The sequence below is a fragment of the Ptychodera flava genome (assembly GCF_041260155.1).
Source record: "Ptychodera flava strain L36383 chromosome 23 unlocalized genomic scaffold, AS_Pfla_20210202 Scaffold_24__1_contigs__length_23054250_pilon, whole genome shotgun sequence".
Lineage (NCBI taxonomy): Eukaryota > Metazoa > Hemichordata > Enteropneusta > Ptychoderidae > Ptychodera > Ptychodera flava.
In genome coordinates this window covers 16,539,721-16,560,391 of record NW_027248278.1, presented here as the reverse complement: position 1 = coordinate 16,560,391, position 20,671 = coordinate 16,539,721, and the positions used below count along the sequence as shown (strand labels likewise).

The window sequence follows — 20,671 nt, the reverse complement described above, 5'->3', positions numbered from 1 at the left end:
TTGTCGCCTAGCAACGGCCTAGATCCAGATCATAGCACAGGTCAGAGCCTCATTTTGATGAAAAATTACCATATATAGTATAAATGCTCATTAACCATATCTGATAATTTCTAGTACTGATTATTTGCTTAGTTTTTATTGAACGTCGTGTTTGACGATTAACACAGAATATCAAAGCAAACATGCAAGCTCCAACATGCCTGGAATTTCCCATAGGAGCCTGTCAGATATAGTCGAGCAGAAAGATATTGAAAACCACGATATGCAGCCTCCCACGGCAGATAGCTGTCTTCTTCCGTTAGATACGAGGTGACACGTAGAGCAATCTGTGTATCCAACAGTCCAGCCCTGTAACACAGCAAAACAATCAAATCAAAACATAACTGAATGACTCTAAAAGGTTTACAACGTTTCTGTGTCTACCGTTTGTGGGGTTAATTTTGCACCTCATGTATAAACTCAAGTTTTTACCGCCTTACCTCTGTGAAAATCGAAAACTTAATTTTTCCGGTAGAATTAACACAGGGATGGCGGTCATCTCACAGGGGGTTGTCTACATGTCCGTCCCCAAGGGTGGGTAGGTGTTTCGTTGTATCGCTAATAAAGATATATTCTACCAGCCTTTGGTGTTTCGGTCTTAGCTTAGCACTGCCCTTGACAATCTTGCGTATACGTTTTATCAACATGCTGCGTCTATTATCTGATGAGTTTGGGTGCCTAATTAGCCAAAGTAACCAAGGGTAAATTACTAATCTGTGGACGCTCTCATCAGATTATCACCGGATTAACTTTGACAAAGTCAACAACGAACGCACCAGCAAGGTATACCTTGCTGGTGCATACGTTGTTGACTCTGTCAAAGTTAATCCGGTGATAATCTGGTGACTGCGTCCACAGATTAGTAATTTACCTCGGTTACTTTGGCAAATTAGGCACTCAAACTCCTCAGATAATACCGGTAGACTAAATTACTACCCTTGCTTGCCTTAGCGAATTACGCAATCAAACTGGTAAGATAATAGACGCAACACAGTGACGAAACTTCGCTAAAGATTGTCAAAGGACGTAAATACGAAAAAAGAAATCGCTACAAAACCAGCGCTAACATAAGACAAAGACACCAAAGCTGCAAAGAAAGGTTGGTAATATAACTCTTTATTGGCAATATATATCATAGTAAAACATATTAAAATAAAATAAACCATAGCAGGAAGAACCCTGTCCTTAGACAAGACACCCCTACCCCTGGGGACTGACTTTGTTGCAATTCCCTATGGTCATCTTGAATTTAAACACTGGTAAATTTCAGATGATTTATTTCCATGGTACCAAAATTTGCCACGTGACATCTGATTTTTATTCTTAATTTTGAAAGAGAACAGATGAAAATATTACCAGGGGAAAGGTTGAGCAAAAGTTAATTTAAATATTTCTTTTTTCGAGGCGCATACTACCATGGCATAGATTAAGTTAACCAGTTACTTTGGGGTCATTATAACTTTGAAAATATGTTTCAAATCATCCCTGAGGGTTTATGGACACTAGGAGATGTTGCGGCATTGTTACATGGTGTAGAGTATCCGTGCTAATAGCAACTTCACAAACTTCGACATGTCTTTTAAATGTGTTCTGAGGTGGTGTGCACGTAATGACGTTGCTGGGGAGTCTCATCGCAATTTTATTACAACATATTGAAATTCTGGGGTGGAACGTTACAATGATTTTTTCTGTGAATAACAGCGCGTCTGTCAACTGTGCTGTATAACTAATATAGCACAGCTATTTTCTCATGTCTTTAGATCAGATCGCTTTATTTTTGCCATCGATATTCTAATGTGATATAATTACATATTTATATTTGATATTATAATTGCACATTTTAAACTCACAGAATCACGGTGTACAAATTCTTCTGTATAAATGCCTATTGGTCATCCTTAACAGTTGGTGAAAAATAATGAAAATATAGTGCCATCCTGTTTGATTAGCGTTTTTTGTCTTTTTAGCAACCCATAAGACTTTTTACTCCATTAATTGTCTGTCGTCAAAGCTTTGAATATCTCACCTTTGAAGATGGAAAGCATCGTCAACTATGGCTGCCCTGCTTGCTTCGCTGTATACCTTTAAGACAAAACACAGTGAGGGCGTACTCGTTAATGATCTAGTGTAGACCCGACAGAGGTATAAACGGTGAGTCTGGAATCCCTTAGAGAGTGTCAAAGAGCTGACCGTAGGAGGTTTTCGTTCGTCTATTAGACAATCTTAGGGCACTGACATATAAATCAGTTACCTGTAATCTAAATAAGCTCATATATGGTCAAAGGGGCGTTCCTTGGTATTCTAAATGCCCGTGTGAGGGCGCTGTTTTTAAAAGCGGCCACCCGCTTAAAATCTGTGATTGGTTAGATTTTCTCTTTATATGGTAACTGTGCCAAAATTGGAACAGGTGACAGGATACCTTTAATGGTTCAGAAAAAAAATTCCTGTGCGCTTGACAGTCAATGTGCAGATACGTTGCCGTCCTACATCATGTAATTTATGATGTTTCATTTTTAACGAACAAGAGATCTTTCAGCGAAAGTGTTATTCTAATGTCTCGCTACATTTTAAATGCTTTTCCCGCCTTTCCAAAGTCTTTTGCTGACATCATTGTGGCCAATGGCAAGACCAATATGGGGTTAGGACGGTACTCAGAATAACATCTATATGAACTCTTACCAAGTGATCTGTCGTCAGCTGTGCGATTATCAATTCCCAGTTGTTCAGGTCATAGTTCACCCTAAGAAAGCTTGACAGTTCAACGTTTCCTTGAACCCACTGCTCGCTTGACAATGTTGGTATTGTCAGCTCAACTGAAAATAGATATGAAAAAAAACAATACTAAATATTGTGTACTGAAAGATTTTCAATCTGCCGAGAGGTGGTTCATGGTTCTATTGGCATCATGGGGCCGCAGTGCATGACGGGACATCTAGGACTGTCCCATGACGATAAATTAGAGGCTACCGGAGTATATTGTATATGAAGGTAAGCATATAAGTGTGAAATAAAAGGGATAGCAATATTTTAAAATGTAGTTTAACGAGAAGGCGAAGTATACTCACTGTTTCCTTTGTTCATCCATTGATCCTTGACAGGAATTGCATCACGGGAATTGTACATGAAATGCACATACCATTTATAGCTGAAAATTGAACCCAGAATGGCAAATGTGAGGCGAAACTGTGCTGAATGTTGCAAACGTCTACACTGTTATATTGCTTTGATGTATTATACAGCTTTTGTCGTAATCGATTCGTTCAAAGGTTTCCGCGTGTGGCTGTTGCAGTTATTGGATCTGATATGCAATAACCTTTGAACTTTCATTGGAGTCCTTGATGTCTTCCTTTAAACTCGTATTCTAATGATGATGGTGTTAAATGCATTCTTTTGCTTATACAACAAGCCGTATAGTGTCTAACATCCTTCTTGTCGCCTATCACCGTTGAAGCCATTCTGTCACCTGTTAAACTTTTAAAGGAATTTTGTCATTTTTTATATACAGCCATGCATTGCCTTTCAATTGCCTTGATAAAGTTTGTGGGCGATGCATGATAGCGAGTATGTGTGTGTGCAGGCGTTTTATGAACTCTACAGCGTGTGGATGGGTCGAGGTCAGAAAATTTGAAACTACTACAGCTCGGCTATTGAACCACTCTTTTGGTGGGTGAGGATTTAGCTGAGCCGGTTTGATAGTTACTGATATCTTCGCTAGGACACTGGGTGCTGTACGTTGTGAGTTCGAATCCCATCGAGAATTCACGTAATTTTCACTTGCTGCCCGCTAAAGGTACAAAAATTGTACAGTATCGCTGAAATTGAATAGTAAAATGACTGATACGCCCCATTTTACCATATATGGATATATGTAAATTTGCGTTGGTCGAAAACTCTCGGACACTCTCATCAACATCCCGTCCGTTATTGTCATATGTCACGTGCCTTGTCGGTCAATTGTTACCAATTTAAATACACCCACCCAAATTCTCCTGTCGTCAGATCAAATGTCGTGCCATCAGGTTTTATCAGAAACAGAGATTGTTCCACTGAAAGTTGTCGTGAAGAGGGCGTTTCCCGGGTAACAGTAACTACGGGGTAGCCCTGCTGTAGTATCCACGTATCCATCACCTCCTTGATGTCGGGGTTGCTGCCAGAGATCTGAAAGCCAATCACGATCGGCATTTGTGTTACGTCATCGGTACGTACGAATAAAATCAAGCTGATCAAAAGTATACAGTCACCTGTAATCTAAATATGCCCATATATGGTCAAAGGGGCATTCCTTGGTATTCAAAATGCCCATGTGAGGGCGCTATTTTTAAAAAGCGGCCACCCGCTTAAAATCCGTGATTGTTAGATTTTCTCTTTCCATGGTAACTGTGGCAAAACTGGAACAGGTGACAGTATACCTTTAAAACCATATACAGATCTAGAGATGTACTCCGTCATTACATGCTGTATATTGTACGCTCTTTGTTTCTGTTCGAAGAGGAAGCTACCGAGCCAATTTGTGCGTGTTATTTTAATTGGACTTTAATAGGCTAAGCTGATTCACAGAGAACTTTTCGTGAGTAACGCTGTAGTGTTTGGAATGTACGCCTTTCCCTGTGGAGTTCAATGACCTTTGACTTATTGAAATCACAAGAGCTGCGTAAAACAAAAAAGTATAGCTGTAATGGTCCGCCGAAACCGTAGTTACAAATTGCGCAGCGGTGGTCCACATTTGTCCCCAGACTGTTGCAATTAAACACATCATGCAGAGCGCATGCGAATTCTTTGGTAATGTAGTTGTAATTGTTCATCCTCGCTATGAACAACACCAGCAAATTGCAGACCGCCGAACCAAAGTGCGCCAAAACTACATGAACGCAATACACACAGGATATAAAGCGTTGACTCACCTCGGTAAGCTCTGCCCACAGATCGTCTGCGTTGGCATTGCCGTATTCGTATTTTCTGAGGTATGACTGCGATAGCGAAACATACAATCTTATGTTATTTAATTTGATATTTCAATTGTAAAAATAAAATACAAGCCTTCCTTAGTACAGACTTGGACTGATTTGCTTCTAACAGTAGCGGTTCCTTCATATGTGAAAGGTACAGTTGTCAGTTGTATTTAATATGAGTCAGATTATTGTGTTCAAATTTACTTGCCTAAACTTGCGCAGGTATATTGCAATTAAGTGTCCCAACAAAAATGAGAAAATCGGCAGTAAAACTCTCTAAGATGCTCTTTAAATTTGTATATCACGTCACGACGTAAAAACCATGGCACCAATATACCAACAATAGAGATGAAAGATATGTGGTGTGACGTCGGATACAGAGAGTTGATGCAATTTTTTAAAATCCTCCAAATAATGGACAATTTTTTTCTTGGCCTTACCATCAAGCCATCTCTAAAAGAATCATCGCCCAACATCGTTTGTAGCATTCGGACCACAGAAATCCCTTTATAATAGGTTATTTCGTCGTAGTTTGATAAAATGATGCTGACGTCATCTACATCCGGGTCAGTCATGGGGTGGGAGAGAGGGTACGAATCGATGCCCAGGGCTCTTTGCACAACTTCCACCACTGACACGTCAAACTGAACAGATATAATAAGCCATCATCATAATCGTTGTTGTCATATTAATCATCATCATCATCATCATCATCATCAACAACAACAACAACAACAACAACAACAACAACAACAACACCGAAATCAATATCATCACAATAATCATGATCATCGTCACTGTCGTTGTTGTCGTCGTTTCGCCTTTATCAATACCATCTGTGATCGTCGTCAATACGATGGCCGCCGCCAAGATTATCATCACCGTATTCGTTGTCCCCGGCGTCGTCGTGATTGCCACTGACATTTCTTACAATTACCGGCATTATCATCACACTATTATCTATATCAAAAACTCTCTTGCTATTGATGTATAACATCTTTAAACCGCACAAATCTTCAAAATACGGGTCCGATGCGCGCATGTATTGGGCCACATGATGACAATTTGACATCTGTTGGGCGAAAAAGTCACCACATTCCTTAATACAGGCGCTTAGGAGGACAAATTTTGAACGAAGGTGACCGACTTATCTTGTAAAATTAGACTGTGGACAAAATGGCTTCGTAACAGCGGATCTAATTCTATGATCATTATATAGATATGTGCGGTCGACCGACAAAGTCCGGTGTTTGCATTAATTAAAATTAATGGACTTGTGAGTGAAGTTATAGACCTCAAAAAGAACGCCAAGTTCAATCGAAGCCGGCAACGAAGGAAAGGACGCTTGCGTTCTAAGTTATTTGTAAACATAACATAAACATCGGGTAAATAAAACAAAAACAAAAAACAAATAAAAGAGCAACTACAATGAACTCAGAAACGAACCAACCAATAGTCATTGAATAAAATAATGAATGAATGAGTGAATGAATGAATATATGGATGAATGAAGGATTAGCCGAATACGTTAATCAACGAACGAGAGAGAATTAATCAATCAAACAATTAATTCATTAATGAATTAATTGGAAATTAAAACATACATTATAAAGTAAATAGCATAAAGCTGAGTTTCCGACAGTATACTTATCATGACACTTATGTTTCCGATGATAATGTGTCAACTTTTGATGAAGCAAATGGTTTTCGGGTTTTTTTTTCTGCAATTTTTTGAATTGGTTTACATCATTGGAATAACTTTTTGAACATATTGTCAAGTATTGCGTGATTTGATTGTGAATAAAGTGAAAATAGTCGATGGGTCACGAGTGGAAAATTCGGGTACCGTGAGTACAACCTTTTGATTATTCTTTCTTCTACAGCACCATTTCTCCAATTCGCTGATACCAATAGTCTTTCCATCTCTGTCAAGTTCGCTAGATTTCACTGCAGTTACTTATTATAAATTCATACTCACCGCATCCGATGACGGGTCTATACTCTGCATCGCTTCAATTGAAAAGAATGTCGCGAATCCTTCTTTTAGCCACAGATCGGCCCACGATGTTAGACTTACCAAGTTCCCAAACCACTGAGGAGAGATTATATCTTGTTTTAAGGGGATAAAGTCGTCGGAACTGCGCCTGTGCGAGTTTCTTGTTTACAAACAATGTATTTCGTGCACGATCTCTAGATGCACCTCATCATCATAGCTGCAACACTTTAAATTATACGATGTAGATTATGACAGTCATGTTTTAACTTTCATCAATCACCATCGTACCTTGGATACAGTGTTGCCACTGGTCGTATGGGTCCCACACGTTCTTTGAGCGCAGTTCTGACGACGCGCGTTTTAAGGTAGAATACGTCTCGGGTAAAGATATTCGGACTCTCAAACTTTTACGATTCTTCTGGCCTACCACTTGTGGATGGTGGCTCATTTTCTAATCTCTTAGAGTAAGTAAAATTTTACTGGCTTATTTTTGTGAAATCGGGATTTTTATTTTCCCCATAGAGATAACACACGGATGGCGGCCATTTTGAATTTCAAATATCGTTAAATATTGGGTAAGGGACGGGCTCAGATTGTCGCATAAGTTCAAAAAACGGAATTCCTTCGTTTAGATCAAAACCCCCTCCCCCTCAAACGAAAGTTCAAAAGTGGGAAATGTTGATGTCTGCCTAAGAGAACACTGTACTGAGAATTATGCATCTCGTGAAGACTGTAGTATTCGGTGCTGCTTCGTCAACACAGTGAGAGTGAAATGACCAGGTGTGGTTAGGGAGACACTTATAGCACATTTAAAAATAATACTTTTTATCTTTATAATTTGATGAATGAAATGTTTAGGATACAATACTACTGTTGGTAAATTGTATTTGGTACAGGAGCGAGCTAAAACAGTTTCTGTAAAATTTGTTGGCACGAGTGTGCATTTTTTAAATTTTTACACACAAAGAACTTGTAATCACAAAATAAATGTGCGAAAGTGAATTTCACTTATTGAATGGGGTCACCCCCCCCCCCCCCCGGTAAACGAATGAATTTCGCTTTTTGAACTTACGCGACAATCTGAGACGGTCCCTAATTTGTTTCTCTGGTACTAAAATTTGCAATGTGACCTCCTGATTTGCATTCTTGTTAAAAGTTCGCTTGAGAAAGTCTTGAGCAAAAGTTTAAGTCTTTCACTTTCGAGGCGCGAACTACCTTAAGGTAGTATGCGCCTCGAAAGTGAAAGGCTTAAACTTTTTCTCAAACTTTCCTGAATGAAACTGTCAACTATTCTCTTACCAAAGAAACAATAAAAATCGTTGGTAACCGCGCAAAGTTTGGAACTATCGAAACAAATTTCCCAAGATTTCCTGATAGTTGAAATTCAAAATGGCCGCCACTCCAGTGTTAACTCAATGAGCGTAAAATTTATTTTTTGATTTTCGAAAAACTAAGACGGTGAAAGTTTTTCATTCTCAAAGAGCTTTGGGATGAGTCCCAACAAGTGGTAGATCAGAAAAGAATTAGAAAAATTTGAGAGTCCGACTATCTGTCTGCGAAGCGCGTTATACCTTAAGAAACGTTCTGGAATATTTATGTTGGCTATATATTTTAAATGTATGGTAAGAAGTAAAACATTACAGAAGATAACATCTACTGTAATATTGCTTACTGAATTACGGTGAACTCATTTTTCTTTCTAAACCGCTTGCCTCGAGCCACAGACTGAAGTTTTGCTCACCGAAATAATGAAATACGTGAAATAAAAATAGATACAAGATATCATCTTTTTTCAAATTACGGGAACATAACGGACGAAAGCAAGCTTTGACAACACTGTGACTACCATCGATATAAAAGAAAGTGAAGCAAGCACTGTTTGATGCGAAGTTTGTTTGAGTCCATTATGGGCCTTGAAGGGGTACATTATTGCCATCACTTATGGTTTTGGCGATAACAATGAATTTGTAGATGTAGAAACAATTTTGGGCTACAATACTGGATAATCGGGTATATCATCAGTCATGATCTGAGGCTATGACTTCACAAAATTCACTGGTATTAAAGCTGTGATATAATTTACAATTTCCTCTTAATCGTATCGAGTCTAGGTGTACCTTTCGATTACAACGAGAGGAAAGAGTCCCTGAATTACTTCAGGGGGTTATAAATCGAATAAAAACTAATGGTTTTTTTTTTACCGAATGGGCGATTTCATGAGCGACAAGTTCTGACACCAAGTTCCGTTTTCGTATGGGCGACGTCGACTCCTCGTACAGAATGTAAGGTTCAAAACACGTGATCAACCCCCAGTGTTCCATACCAGCCGCCATAAACGTTGGCACTGCGACAATATCTTGAACATTAAAGAGAAAAATAAAATGCGTCAAGTCCAGGACTTGCAAAATATGGTACATATGTATTATTCACCGTGTTGGGGAACGTCTTTATATCCACTGGTGTTTTGACGCATGCGTAGCTACTTGCAATTAAAGAAGTGCTAGAAATTGCCACGTGACAAGAGCCAGCATATATTTCAGCATGTGTGTCAGAGTCGAAGGGCTATTTTACGTCGATTTCGCTCGCAAAATTGTCCAAAATTTGTCTTTGCATCCAAAGGCTTAATGTTACATGAAAATGTCTTTCGATAAGTGAGTGTCTTCCACAAGCCTGTTCCCAGCTATCGTCGTTAGTTACCGCATTTTGGTAAATGCCTGGTTTACACCCAGACGACTCGAAAGGCGGGAAAACTGACAGATCGGCTGATAGACATGTATGGCAAGTCCAGAAAGCAATCAATTGACAATGGCTGCATGACAGGTCATGACGGGGTCAGGGTTCATAGGGACAAGAGAACAGCATGTCCCATCGTGAGAAAACTAAAAGCACCATACTCGATATTTAAACAGAATATAACATCTAGCGGTTGCATAGGGCGGCCATGTGTACAAAAGGAATTCAACAAAAGAAAGTATTGTTTTCAGGAAGGAAAGAATTAACGGAAGACATGTTAAGTAAATCGCACACCTGTTTTCGGAGTTGGGTCCTCTATGCCGGAAAAATAATTGTCGAAATAGATGTAGCATTGCTCTGCATAATTAAGTGCAAAGGTCATTTGCTGGATAACATCTGGACGTGACCATACTCGAATCTGTGATTGAGAATGAAAGTAAGACAGGAATACGTGAATGCCTCATGACCCTTGACCTCGATTCTACACCATGCAATCTCCCTGGAGAGAATGTGATATTTGTGTTTCATTGCATCTCCTTTGTCAGTAGGAAAGTAAGAAACGTTGAATCTATCTATCTATCTATCTATCTATCTATCTATCTATCTATCTATCTATCTATCTATCCATCCATCCATCTATCTATCTATCTATCTATCTATCTATCTATCTATCTATCTATCTATCTATCTATCTATCTATCTATCTATCTATCTATCTATCTATCTGTCTGTCTGTCTGTGTCTGTCTGTCTGTCTGTCTGTATATATATATATATATATATATATATATATATATATATATATATATATATATATATATATATAAGGCCATGTTTATCTGAGTCTGTCTTCCTGTCTGCCTGACTGTCTGTCTGTCTGTCTATGTCTGTCTGTCTGTCGGTAGGTAGGTAGGTAGGTAGGTAGGTTGGTAGGTAGAGATTATATAGGTGTGTATTCTTTTAATATATCTTTAAATTTGTCAATCACTTGCACCCACTTGTGTCTCTATATCAAGTCACCCATCTACACAATCAGGTGAGTCATTCCCCTTGCTAGTTGCAATCTCACTACCCACAATCCACCCAACCAACTAGCAAACATTACGTATAGCATCCAGCCAGCAACCAATCACGCCCCGTCACCAGTACAGCCGTCCATCAATTCATCCATCTATTAACCGACCACTTATCTGTCCCTCTGGTCCGTCCCTGTCATCCAGCCATCGAACCGTTCTGTCACAAATCTATTCAAGGAGCGACTCATACGGCCAGTCATCCAGTCGGTCGCAGATCTAACTGACCGCCCACCCGTCAGAACAAGTCACCAGTACAGCCGATCAACCGTGTGGTCATCTAAACATGTAACGAATCACCCATCCGTTCACACCCCACTGCTTGTATTTGTTAATATTCACCAAGTGACAGGAACTAACCTTTCTGCCCCGCTGCGTCTCTATTTCCATGCTAGTCAAATCACCGATCACAAAACCAAGAAGATAGGTAGACATTTTCTGCGTCTCTTCGAATATCTCCCGTACCCATCCCGTCTCCGCGTCTTCAGATCTCTCTAAGTCCGTGTTGAATAACACCTTGTCGAGATTGTAACGTGGATGCGTGACGCTGACTTTGTAAACTGCTTTAAAGGTGGGCTCGTCAAAACACGGAAACGCCTTCCTTGCAAACGTAGGCTCAAACAGCGAGACGACCATGGTTCTGTGGATAAAATAAACCACACGGTAAGAGAGGCAAACCCGTTAACATTCTCAAAAAAATGAGACGATAGGGTTTTGCCAATGATGCGGACTAGTCCAAATTTTTCATCATTTTGAGCACACTAATGTAACGCCCTGCCTTGTAGAGATTTTATCTCCAAGCGTCCCTCAAGTGGCCAAGTCGTGTGAAGGTTGGTTCAATATTGAACGAGAAAAAGATGGGAGAAAGCGTTATACTGTCAATTAATTATTGGTAAAGATTTCAATGAGAGCAATCGAGAACGGGATATTCCATGATGGTGTAATCTTGTTTAATATTAAGAAATATTAAGAAATAAAGACTGGCGGGAAATTTCCACGCGATGACCATTGCATGGTGATATGATAATTTTGTAGTTATGTAAGTTTAGAAACGTATATAACTTTGCGGAGAATGTACACTTGGGATACACTCTTAGACGTGGAGTGCCACGTTACCATATCGTAATAAAAATTTAAAGTTGTGCTACAATCAACATCTTGGTGTGTTGACTTTACTAACTGACAGCACTACGATCCAGACTGGTACCTCAACTCGTATTCCCCTAACTACGTGCGCAGTGCTAAGGGTTCTTCACAGAAGCATTCTAAGAACTATTAACCTACGGCATTTGAACTTATTTGTGATTACCATGTTGTCTGAAGCGCAAAGCAATCTGTCACATTGCTAAATAATAATCCAGTGATGTCTTGATCGAAAGTCGAACTCGAAACGTACGGCACCAAGTGCCGGGTGCAATAACCGGGCTTGTGCAATTTTTCTGACCGCAACCCCTGCTACACGCTATAGAGTATATTTAGTACTCGCGTATGTATACTCGCTATCGTATATCGCACAAAAACTTACTTAGGGACCGTAGATAATTAAAACATACGCACGGCAAACGAAACTAAGTGCGATTGTCCCCCTCCCTCCTCCCCTAAACGAAAGTTTGGAAGTGCGAAAATCCAACCAAGCCTCATTCTGTATCTGAATCCAATAATCGGTGATTACGCATACGCTACCGACACCACCCCCCCCCTCCGCATACCCTCTAAAATCAATCTATGTTCAGTGCCAACTCAACAATGACGCAACGAATAGAATGGAATGAAACAGTGTATCCAAAATGATTGTTACGTTATTTTACTCGTGCACTGATTCACATGTACGTCAAAAGAATGCGTGTGTAGCGCCGGTGCCGTACTCGCCTGGTACGCCAAACAATCTGGCGCGATATTTTGCGATACAGAAAAACGTGTAGCGAGATGTTGCGATAGGAAAACATGTAGTGCGATTTTTGCGCACGGTAATCCAACTACAGCAAAACCCCCTCCCCCTAAACACAAAAGTTTCGTTTACCGTGCGCGTGTTTTAATTATCCCCGGTCCCTTAGGCCAAACTGTAAAAAACGTGTTTCAAGTAACATGCCTCCGGAAATTAAAGTAGATCCGATGATTTTTTATTTCTTTTTCTTTGTTGGCTGCGACCCATAAAACAGGTTAAAATTAATAAAATCTTCGCATTTATTTTTGAATGCGAGAACATGTCTGCGGACGCGGTCAGTGGGGTTTTCTCGGGTAGGTTATCGGACACACACATAATTTTTATGTCCTTAACCGATATGGTTCGTGTATGCCGATAATTAATCATGCTTCACCAGTTCCCACTGGATTACAAAACAAAGTCTGCACTCGCATAAAGAGGCCGTTTCATATTCGATGGAATTTTTGTGTCTGTGTTTCTTTCAGCGAAAGACAAACAAACATGCGAACGATGATCAAGTCGGCAGTAGTTGATAAAAATTACGCCATTATTTGTTAGGCAGAGCGAGGCCGAGCGAACGCGTTATGAATTGACCGTATATTTTGGCGGTGATCTAATTGGACGTGTGCTGGGTCGACAAACAACATCTTGGAAGTGAAACTGTGCAAATAAGTGCCTGAATAACTTTTTTGTTGCACGACTCGAATTCCCCGGTATTGTATACAGCGGTGAAACTGCTAAACCCACAAAAGGCTATTTCAAATGCGTATTTATAGTGCCTTTTCAGGGATGGCAATACAAACTTTCTGTGGCAATTGTCATTACTTGCCTATGATTAATTGTACACACAGGCGTTTATTTTCAGCCTCATCCATATGGCTGCATGTAGAGGTACCTGCCTACATTATCAATTAAACGCAAAATACAGAGAGAGAGAGAGAGAGAGAGAGAGAGAGAGAGAGAGGAGAGGAGAGAGAGAGAGAGAGAGAGAGAGAGAGAGAGAGAGAGAGAGAGAGAGAGAGAGAGAGAGAGAGCAAAGAGGCGATGTTGTACAATACGGGCGTTGATTAAAGTAGGTAATAAAGAATTGGGAAATTAAAGCCAGCGCATACTACGTGAATGCTTGGAAACATCAAGAATATTTGCCTCAGGTCGACATTATAGTCAGATGTAGGTCAATTGTATCTATACAGCGGGATGTTGACTACTCGTTCCAGTGGTATACCTGGCTTTATTGTGCGTATAAATATCACTGTGTTTATGTTAAGGTAGGATGCGCCTCGAAATTGAAATACTTAAAACGTTTGCTCAAACGTTTCGATTTGCACAAAATAACCCAGTGAAAGCTTAGTTATTCAAGCCATGACCTTCAAAATGAGTCGGAAAAAGTGATAGACGAAAAATTCACTATAAAATTTTGAGTGGCAGAATATCTTTCACCGACGGAGACTCATGCTGAAGTCATAGTAAACATATGGCGCTAGATTACACAGTAACACTAAAGGTAATGGTGAGCGATGCCTTGGCCCGACAGGGTTGGGTTTCGCTGAATGTAGTCACATGACTGTTCCACACGGGCCTTGAATCAAACAGGTGGTTGGATGGTTCAAATTACTCGGGTGCGCAATAGGGTTACTTTTCTGATATTCTGCGCAAAAGTACTTTTGTCAAAGGTTGCTGATATGTTTTTGTCCACTAACCTACAAGGTTAGGGAGGTCAAAATCAGCGTGTCAGATTTTCAACAATATAGCCTTAATAAGCATAGAATTTACAAGTAATTGGTCAGACGTGCTACACAATGTGCTCAAATACCACAGCTGCAAAAAAAAAAAAACATTTAGGTCATGACCTTGCGATTTTATATTACTCTACTGGTACCCGAAGAATTCGATGAATGTGTACGAAGCAGTATGAACTGATGGCTGAAAGCAATCCCCCACGAAAAAAGGCCAATTTATCTTCGGCTATCCGCGAGGTTTCCTGACTCTTGATAAGACTCGTCTTTTTTTTTACTACTTCTCATTGAAGCACAGTTCTGATGTGTCCAAATTTGTTGAACGTTGACCGACTGAACTCGTGTCCCTCTTTTATTCCCATTGGAAGCGTTATTTTTTGCAAGGAGTATTCCAAAGTCTGTGACCGTAGAATTGTTGACCACACATTGCATGTTGTTTACAAAAGCTTACCTAAATTTGGCGGGAACTATCTGAAAATAATGGGCAGAGTTAATCGAGCAGGAAGCAGTTTTGAAGGAGAATTCAGAGACAATATGCAAGATCAAGCCCTAGGATTTAAGTTGTGATCCTGAATGTGTAACCTCGATGACGTCAGTCAGCTTCCACTGGTCTACTTTCATTGGTGTGTACATGGTGTCGCTTGCTAAAATAACGAAAACGATTAAATTGTGCGTTTCGATTTTCTAACACGTATTTTGTTTTTCTAAATTAAGGTGATATGAGTGCAAATTTGAGTCTGATCGTGTCAGCCTAAATGAAAGTTTGAATTTACACCTAATTTATGTTTGTTGACAGTCGTTTACTTTTCTATTTATAGCCAGGCCCTGATTGAAGAAAGCAACCTACCTGACTTCGTGTCATGTCACATTACGATGAATAAGCGACCGGTGAACCACTGATACACTAATTGCTCGTCACGTAAAGAGTAACATCAAAATACTCGTTAGGAAATTAGACAGAAATATAATACGTACCCTGCTTATTATCTGAGATCGCACATTTAACACACCGGGTCTAAACTTCAGCAATGTCAACAGTAATGTATAAAATGTAAAATTGTGTCTTTATCTTTGGTCAGAGCCGGTAAAAATTTAAAACAAGAAAGATTTTTTATATTCAGCTTGTTTTTTTTTTCCGGAGGCATGTTAAGGACACACACACACACACCATTTTATCTGTTCAGACGTGCAATTTTAGTTCTTTTTTTGCATTAGATATAAACTTTAACGAGGGCCGTTTCAACCAGCTGTTGTGTAGCTGGGGACTTTGTTGACCTCAGTTGACCCTGGTGCTTGTTGTGCGAGTGAGTGCCAGACAGTATTCACAATATGCGTTCATTTATGAATCAGAAGCTAACTCAAGCGTAACAGAAAGCCCAAACACATCTTGTGCTGTCGGTAGAGAAGATTTGATCAATGTAAGGTAGCGTTGATCCTTAAATACCTTTTATAATGTAAGCTGAACTCAGCAGAACGGGATTAAAAACAGAAATGTTGCCTTAAAAGTGTGCAAGCGAAGAACGTAGCAGACGACACAAGAACTTATTTGAATTTTATGCAGCGGGAAAAACGTAAAAACTAAGTCCCTCAGGGGGAGAAAGTCGGCGTCTGTACACTTGTTGTTGATTTTAAATACACTAAGACGTTACGTATAGAATATTCGAAAATGGAGTACGTAATCCAAAGAGAGGTTGGTTAATTTTATTTTTTGTTCCATTTAATGAAAGTGAACAAGTTAACGGTAAAAAAGCAATCGTACCGCTATTCCTTGTGTTCCGTCAGAAATATTTGTTGATGATTCAACAACTGACTTAGCAAAATGCAAGTCTCAGTGAAAAAAGAGAGATATATTGTGCACAACTCACATTATTTAGTCGGCATGATGTTTTTCATTGTTTTTAAAAACGCCATTGACACCAAAATTGCCAAAATACGGATATTCTAAAGCTTCACTAAAATACTTATGAAACAAACGCCAACACGTTGACGCCTGGAAGCGCGACTGATCAAGTCCGCACTATTAATAATACTTGATGAATTTTATAACGTTATATGACCTGACTTTATGTGGAAATATTTTCATTAAAGGCTTTTGCTTAACCCACCTTATATTTTTACGTATCGACACTCATATTGTGTTCACATACCTCCATTAGGTTCGCAAAATTTAGCTGATCTAGATGACCTGTGCAAGTGCAAGATAACACTAAGAAGATGACCATTTATGATTAATAATATCGACGCTTCATTTCTAATCTCCGCTTACCAAGTCAATATTTCATAATTTCATATCCTCTCCAAATATAATACGAGAAAGTCTAGAGCGAGGCATTCCCTCGACAACATACCGTGGTTATTATTGATGAAGGCAAGACTACGCCATTTCGTAATTGCACAATTGAATTAATTCCCTGATTCACTCCATTTCAATTAGGGCTAAATGATGATATCTATTGAAAGGCGTCCCCTATTGACTCATATCTTTCAAATGATGGACGGCCTTTATTCTTTCATGATGCCATTCAGTCAATTTTCATACTTGCAATCAGTTGGTTACGCAATTCTTGGATATTTGAGACAAGGCATGCATGATACATGAACTTGAATGTTCTGTCGTGTTCGGTTGCTACAGGCCTACTCTTTTCCCCTCCGCCCAGTACGCCTAATGATGGGTGTCTGATAAATGTGTCTTATATATGGATGATGGGTGTACCTACATACCTCTCTCTCTCTCTCTCTCTCTCTCTGAACCTACCTTTCTTCGCCCGCGCTGGCTTTATACGGACTGAGATACAGTCCAAGCAAGTCCTCCTTGAGCTGTCCGCTGAAATCACCAAATCTAAGCATGTACTCGGTGTTCACAATGAGCGTTTCGTCCAGTTCAAGAACGTATTACTCTCCCTCTCAAACACGATCTGCGATTTGACGGCCACTGCGTCGCTGGTCAAACGATTTTCCAACGACACCTGATTGTCGTTGATGTCCAGTCGCAGGGCATGAACCAGAATGAGGTCGGTCTCCTCTACGCAGTTGAAGGTGATCGACACAGCCCCGCTGAACTTGGCTTCATCTTTGTCGACGCGGAGGTCGAGATCGTACCGAATTGTTTCTACGTTGCCGGGAAGGTGAAGGCGGTGCCAAGGTATCGATGGATCGAGCGTAGGTGACACGGTGACCGTTGTGACATTTGGCGGCGTTGCTGAGGTTGCCCGGGGTCTCAAGAAACCTATAAGTAGTCCTACTGTCACAAGTAAGAGTATCACTCCTAGAACGACCCAGAAACACCTCCAATAGGACAGAAAAAATCCTTTGTTTGCTTCAAATTTGATAGGTTCCGCCGGATAATCAGATCGCTCGGATGGCGGATGCGACGGCGGTCTGACAACAGCGTCTACTGTTGGGATTGGCGTCAGCGAAGAACCAGACGACCGTTGATTTTGTCCCGACGGAGGGCTTGCCCTTGTCTGTCGTGGTTGCTGCTGATATTGCGGTCGTGACGGCGGGTGGTTTCTGATAGCGTACGGCTCGTATCTGCCTTCTTCCTGCATTGAATAATTCTCCATGGCCGGGTTATCGAACGTGGTTTCACGGCTACGGTACCGCTGCTGTCGCGACATGATGGCGCAGCGTATAACACCGTCAGTAGGATATCAGTACTATGCAACTGAAAAAAGGCCCGCTTATTTTCGAAGCGACGACGTATCAGATCCTATTGCGTATATGTCAAAGAGAAAGGCGCCGATTGTTATGCTAATTGGTAGTAAACTGAAAGGGAACGTGTACAGTGTGGGTAAATAGATGGAACTTTGTATAACAAAAGCTACCGAGGTGATGTCAGGGTCAAACATTATCATGCCAAGAACCGCTTCGAAGGTAGAAGAATAGCGCGTACTTCAACGCTAAAGGCCAAGAGCACATCTTCACAAAAGATAATGTCATGTACGCACATTCAAGTGATAAAAACAGAAAGAGGAATGTAAAATATCGAGCAAATTACTGTTTCAATCACGCCAGACGTTAACAGTTTGGACGAGTGCGCCCTCAACACCACATCTTATGTGTATTTGCCTTTGGGTTTATGCCATATGTCACAGGGCTGGTACCATCATGCCGTAACCTGTTCCAGTTTCTCCAGATTTTTGCTTTGCCCTTTATTATGATGATATCACTCCTGTGCAAATATCAGCCTGCAGGTAGCTGTGATGAGCGTGCAATATAAACCGTTTTCCGAGTCCAAGGATCGGTCTGACATATTGAAGAGTTGAATTGGTAAGACAAATTTGAAACAACGTCAAGACTCTGTACTAAACTGTTCCTTTTTATATGAAAGTGCCTCTTTCAGGCGATGATTGGAAATTTATAATTTGTTAAAAACAACGGAGTCACGTTTGGGATATACTATGAGGACAAAAGTCATAGCTCGAAACTTGAAAGGACAAGTACGTCAGAAGACAGGCGCGCTCAGACACAACACAGCTGTTTATTTAAGGCTTTCAGAGTCCACACAAACTCTATAATGACCACAATGTACTCGTCACATAGTGGACTCTGCAAACATTGTGTGCTAGGCTTTCGCCGTTCCATAATATGTCGCACAAAGCGTATTGCTCTCATCCACCGTGGGCAGAAAGAACGCCTTAGATTACTTGGTCACCGTTGCTTCTAACTCGCCTGTATAAAGTGTTCAGTTTGTACTTTGTCCAATTTTGGAATGTACCATACCACACTCTCTGCTAGTGTGAGTTGAGTATAATAAAGATTGATTGATTGATTGATATAAGAAATGAGTTGGAACGAAAATGTCGGTTCTCCACTGACTATGATTTCTTTGGCAATTTAAAACTTTGTCGGTAAATCGAGTACTATTGCCGTATAAAAGTATAACCCCACCTACCCTAGAAAAACCCGTCAAGCCTAGACATTTTTTCGTATTTTCAAATAATTTCGGGCAAATTCTCCAAATTTTACTATATTTTGTGTGTCTCAGCCAACAAAATAGAAGAAAAAATCGAATCTTTTGACCTTTGGTGGTTCTAGAAAAAAAAACCCAGAAAAGTATCCTATGATTTTCCCAGGGAATCGGCCACGTGGATCCGTACACAGCAGTGTTTGGCGATGTAAGGAACGAAAGCTGCCGATGCCATACCGGAAATTGTAGCAAGAAAATTTAAATAATGATACATTGTAACACTTCTAGTCTCTGTGACGACCAATTTTCCTGGGCATATCTAGTTAAGTCTTCCATTGCGGAACAATTTCTGTCTGGCATTCATATTTCATTGCCAAAAAGTAAATAAATTTGTGAATCATTTTTATTTTACTCTTCAATAAAGCTGAAACCACATAATTTGAAGTTCGGTTTCATAATTCCACAGATTCAACCAACTGACTACAGAGGGCGCACGCTATACCTCGAGTTGTGAACTCAAGTCCGTGTGCTGATAGCTGGGACCAGAATGACCTGATGATGCCTATCTTAAGCTTGCTATTCATAGGGGGGAAAAAAACTTTGAAAGAACAAAAAGAATTCAATGAAAATGTTATTTAAAGTTAATAGTCGTTAAAGTTAAGAGTCTAGCTTGAATATGTGGATATTAATGATGATATCTATCTGACGTCACTCGCTTCCAATTGTACCTGCGTGCTTTTAAACTCGTGTATTACGTAATACACATCATTTCATATGATAGTCACCGCTAGGAAAAATTCGAAATTTTATTGCATGAGCTGGCTGTACCTCCAAATTTCTTTATTTCGTACTTAGAGCACAATAAGTGCAACACCTATACTTCTGAATAAGAAAATAACTTAAGAAGTTGGTGCTTGCAAATTGCCCTTCTAACCTGAAACACTCAGGCAATTTTATCGTTGTTGTCAAAGTGATGTCCTCTTTTCCTATATGCAATGTTATTGTAAAACTTAGTATTCAGTCGTGTAATTTAGTATCCCTCAATTGAAAATATTAGCTTGTTTCTCAGGAGTGACCTACCAACTATATCTCTCCCGTGACTTTCTCATGAATCTAAACATTGAAAAAGTATGACTTTTTTTTGATGTGAACTAGGAGTTCAACAGGGTAGTATTTTGTCACCTCTTTTGTTTACCTTATTCATCAATGACCTTGGTGATGCATTGTATCATGAATATGCTGGTGTACATATTGCAACCATCAAGTTATTTTATTTGTTGTTTGCAGATGATCTTGCTCTCTTTAGTACTACT

General features: G+C 39.9%; 1 protein-coding gene across 1 annotated transcript; it reads right to left on the bottom strand.

Moving 5' to 3' along the window:
* Positions 1–56: 56 nt before the first annotated feature.
* Positions 57–18,183, bottom strand: LOC139124448 (thyrotropin-releasing hormone-degrading ectoenzyme-like). Its single transcript, XM_070690586.1, has 12 exons — positions 17,205–18,183; positions 11,150–11,429; positions 10,012–10,135; positions 9,186–9,340; positions 6,967–7,080; positions 5,429–5,632; positions 4,941–5,006; positions 4,019–4,197; positions 3,105–3,184; positions 2,719–2,852; positions 2,066–2,121; positions 57–348 (listed from the first exon to the last, which is right to left on the bottom strand). The coding sequence occupies exons 1-12, from the start codon at positions 17,294–17,296 to the stop codon at positions 159–161; spliced, it is 1,674 nt and encodes a 557-aa protein (XP_070546687.1). The 5' UTR covers positions 17,297–18,183; the 3' UTR covers positions 57–158.
* Positions 18,184–20,671: the final 2,488 nt, after the last annotated feature.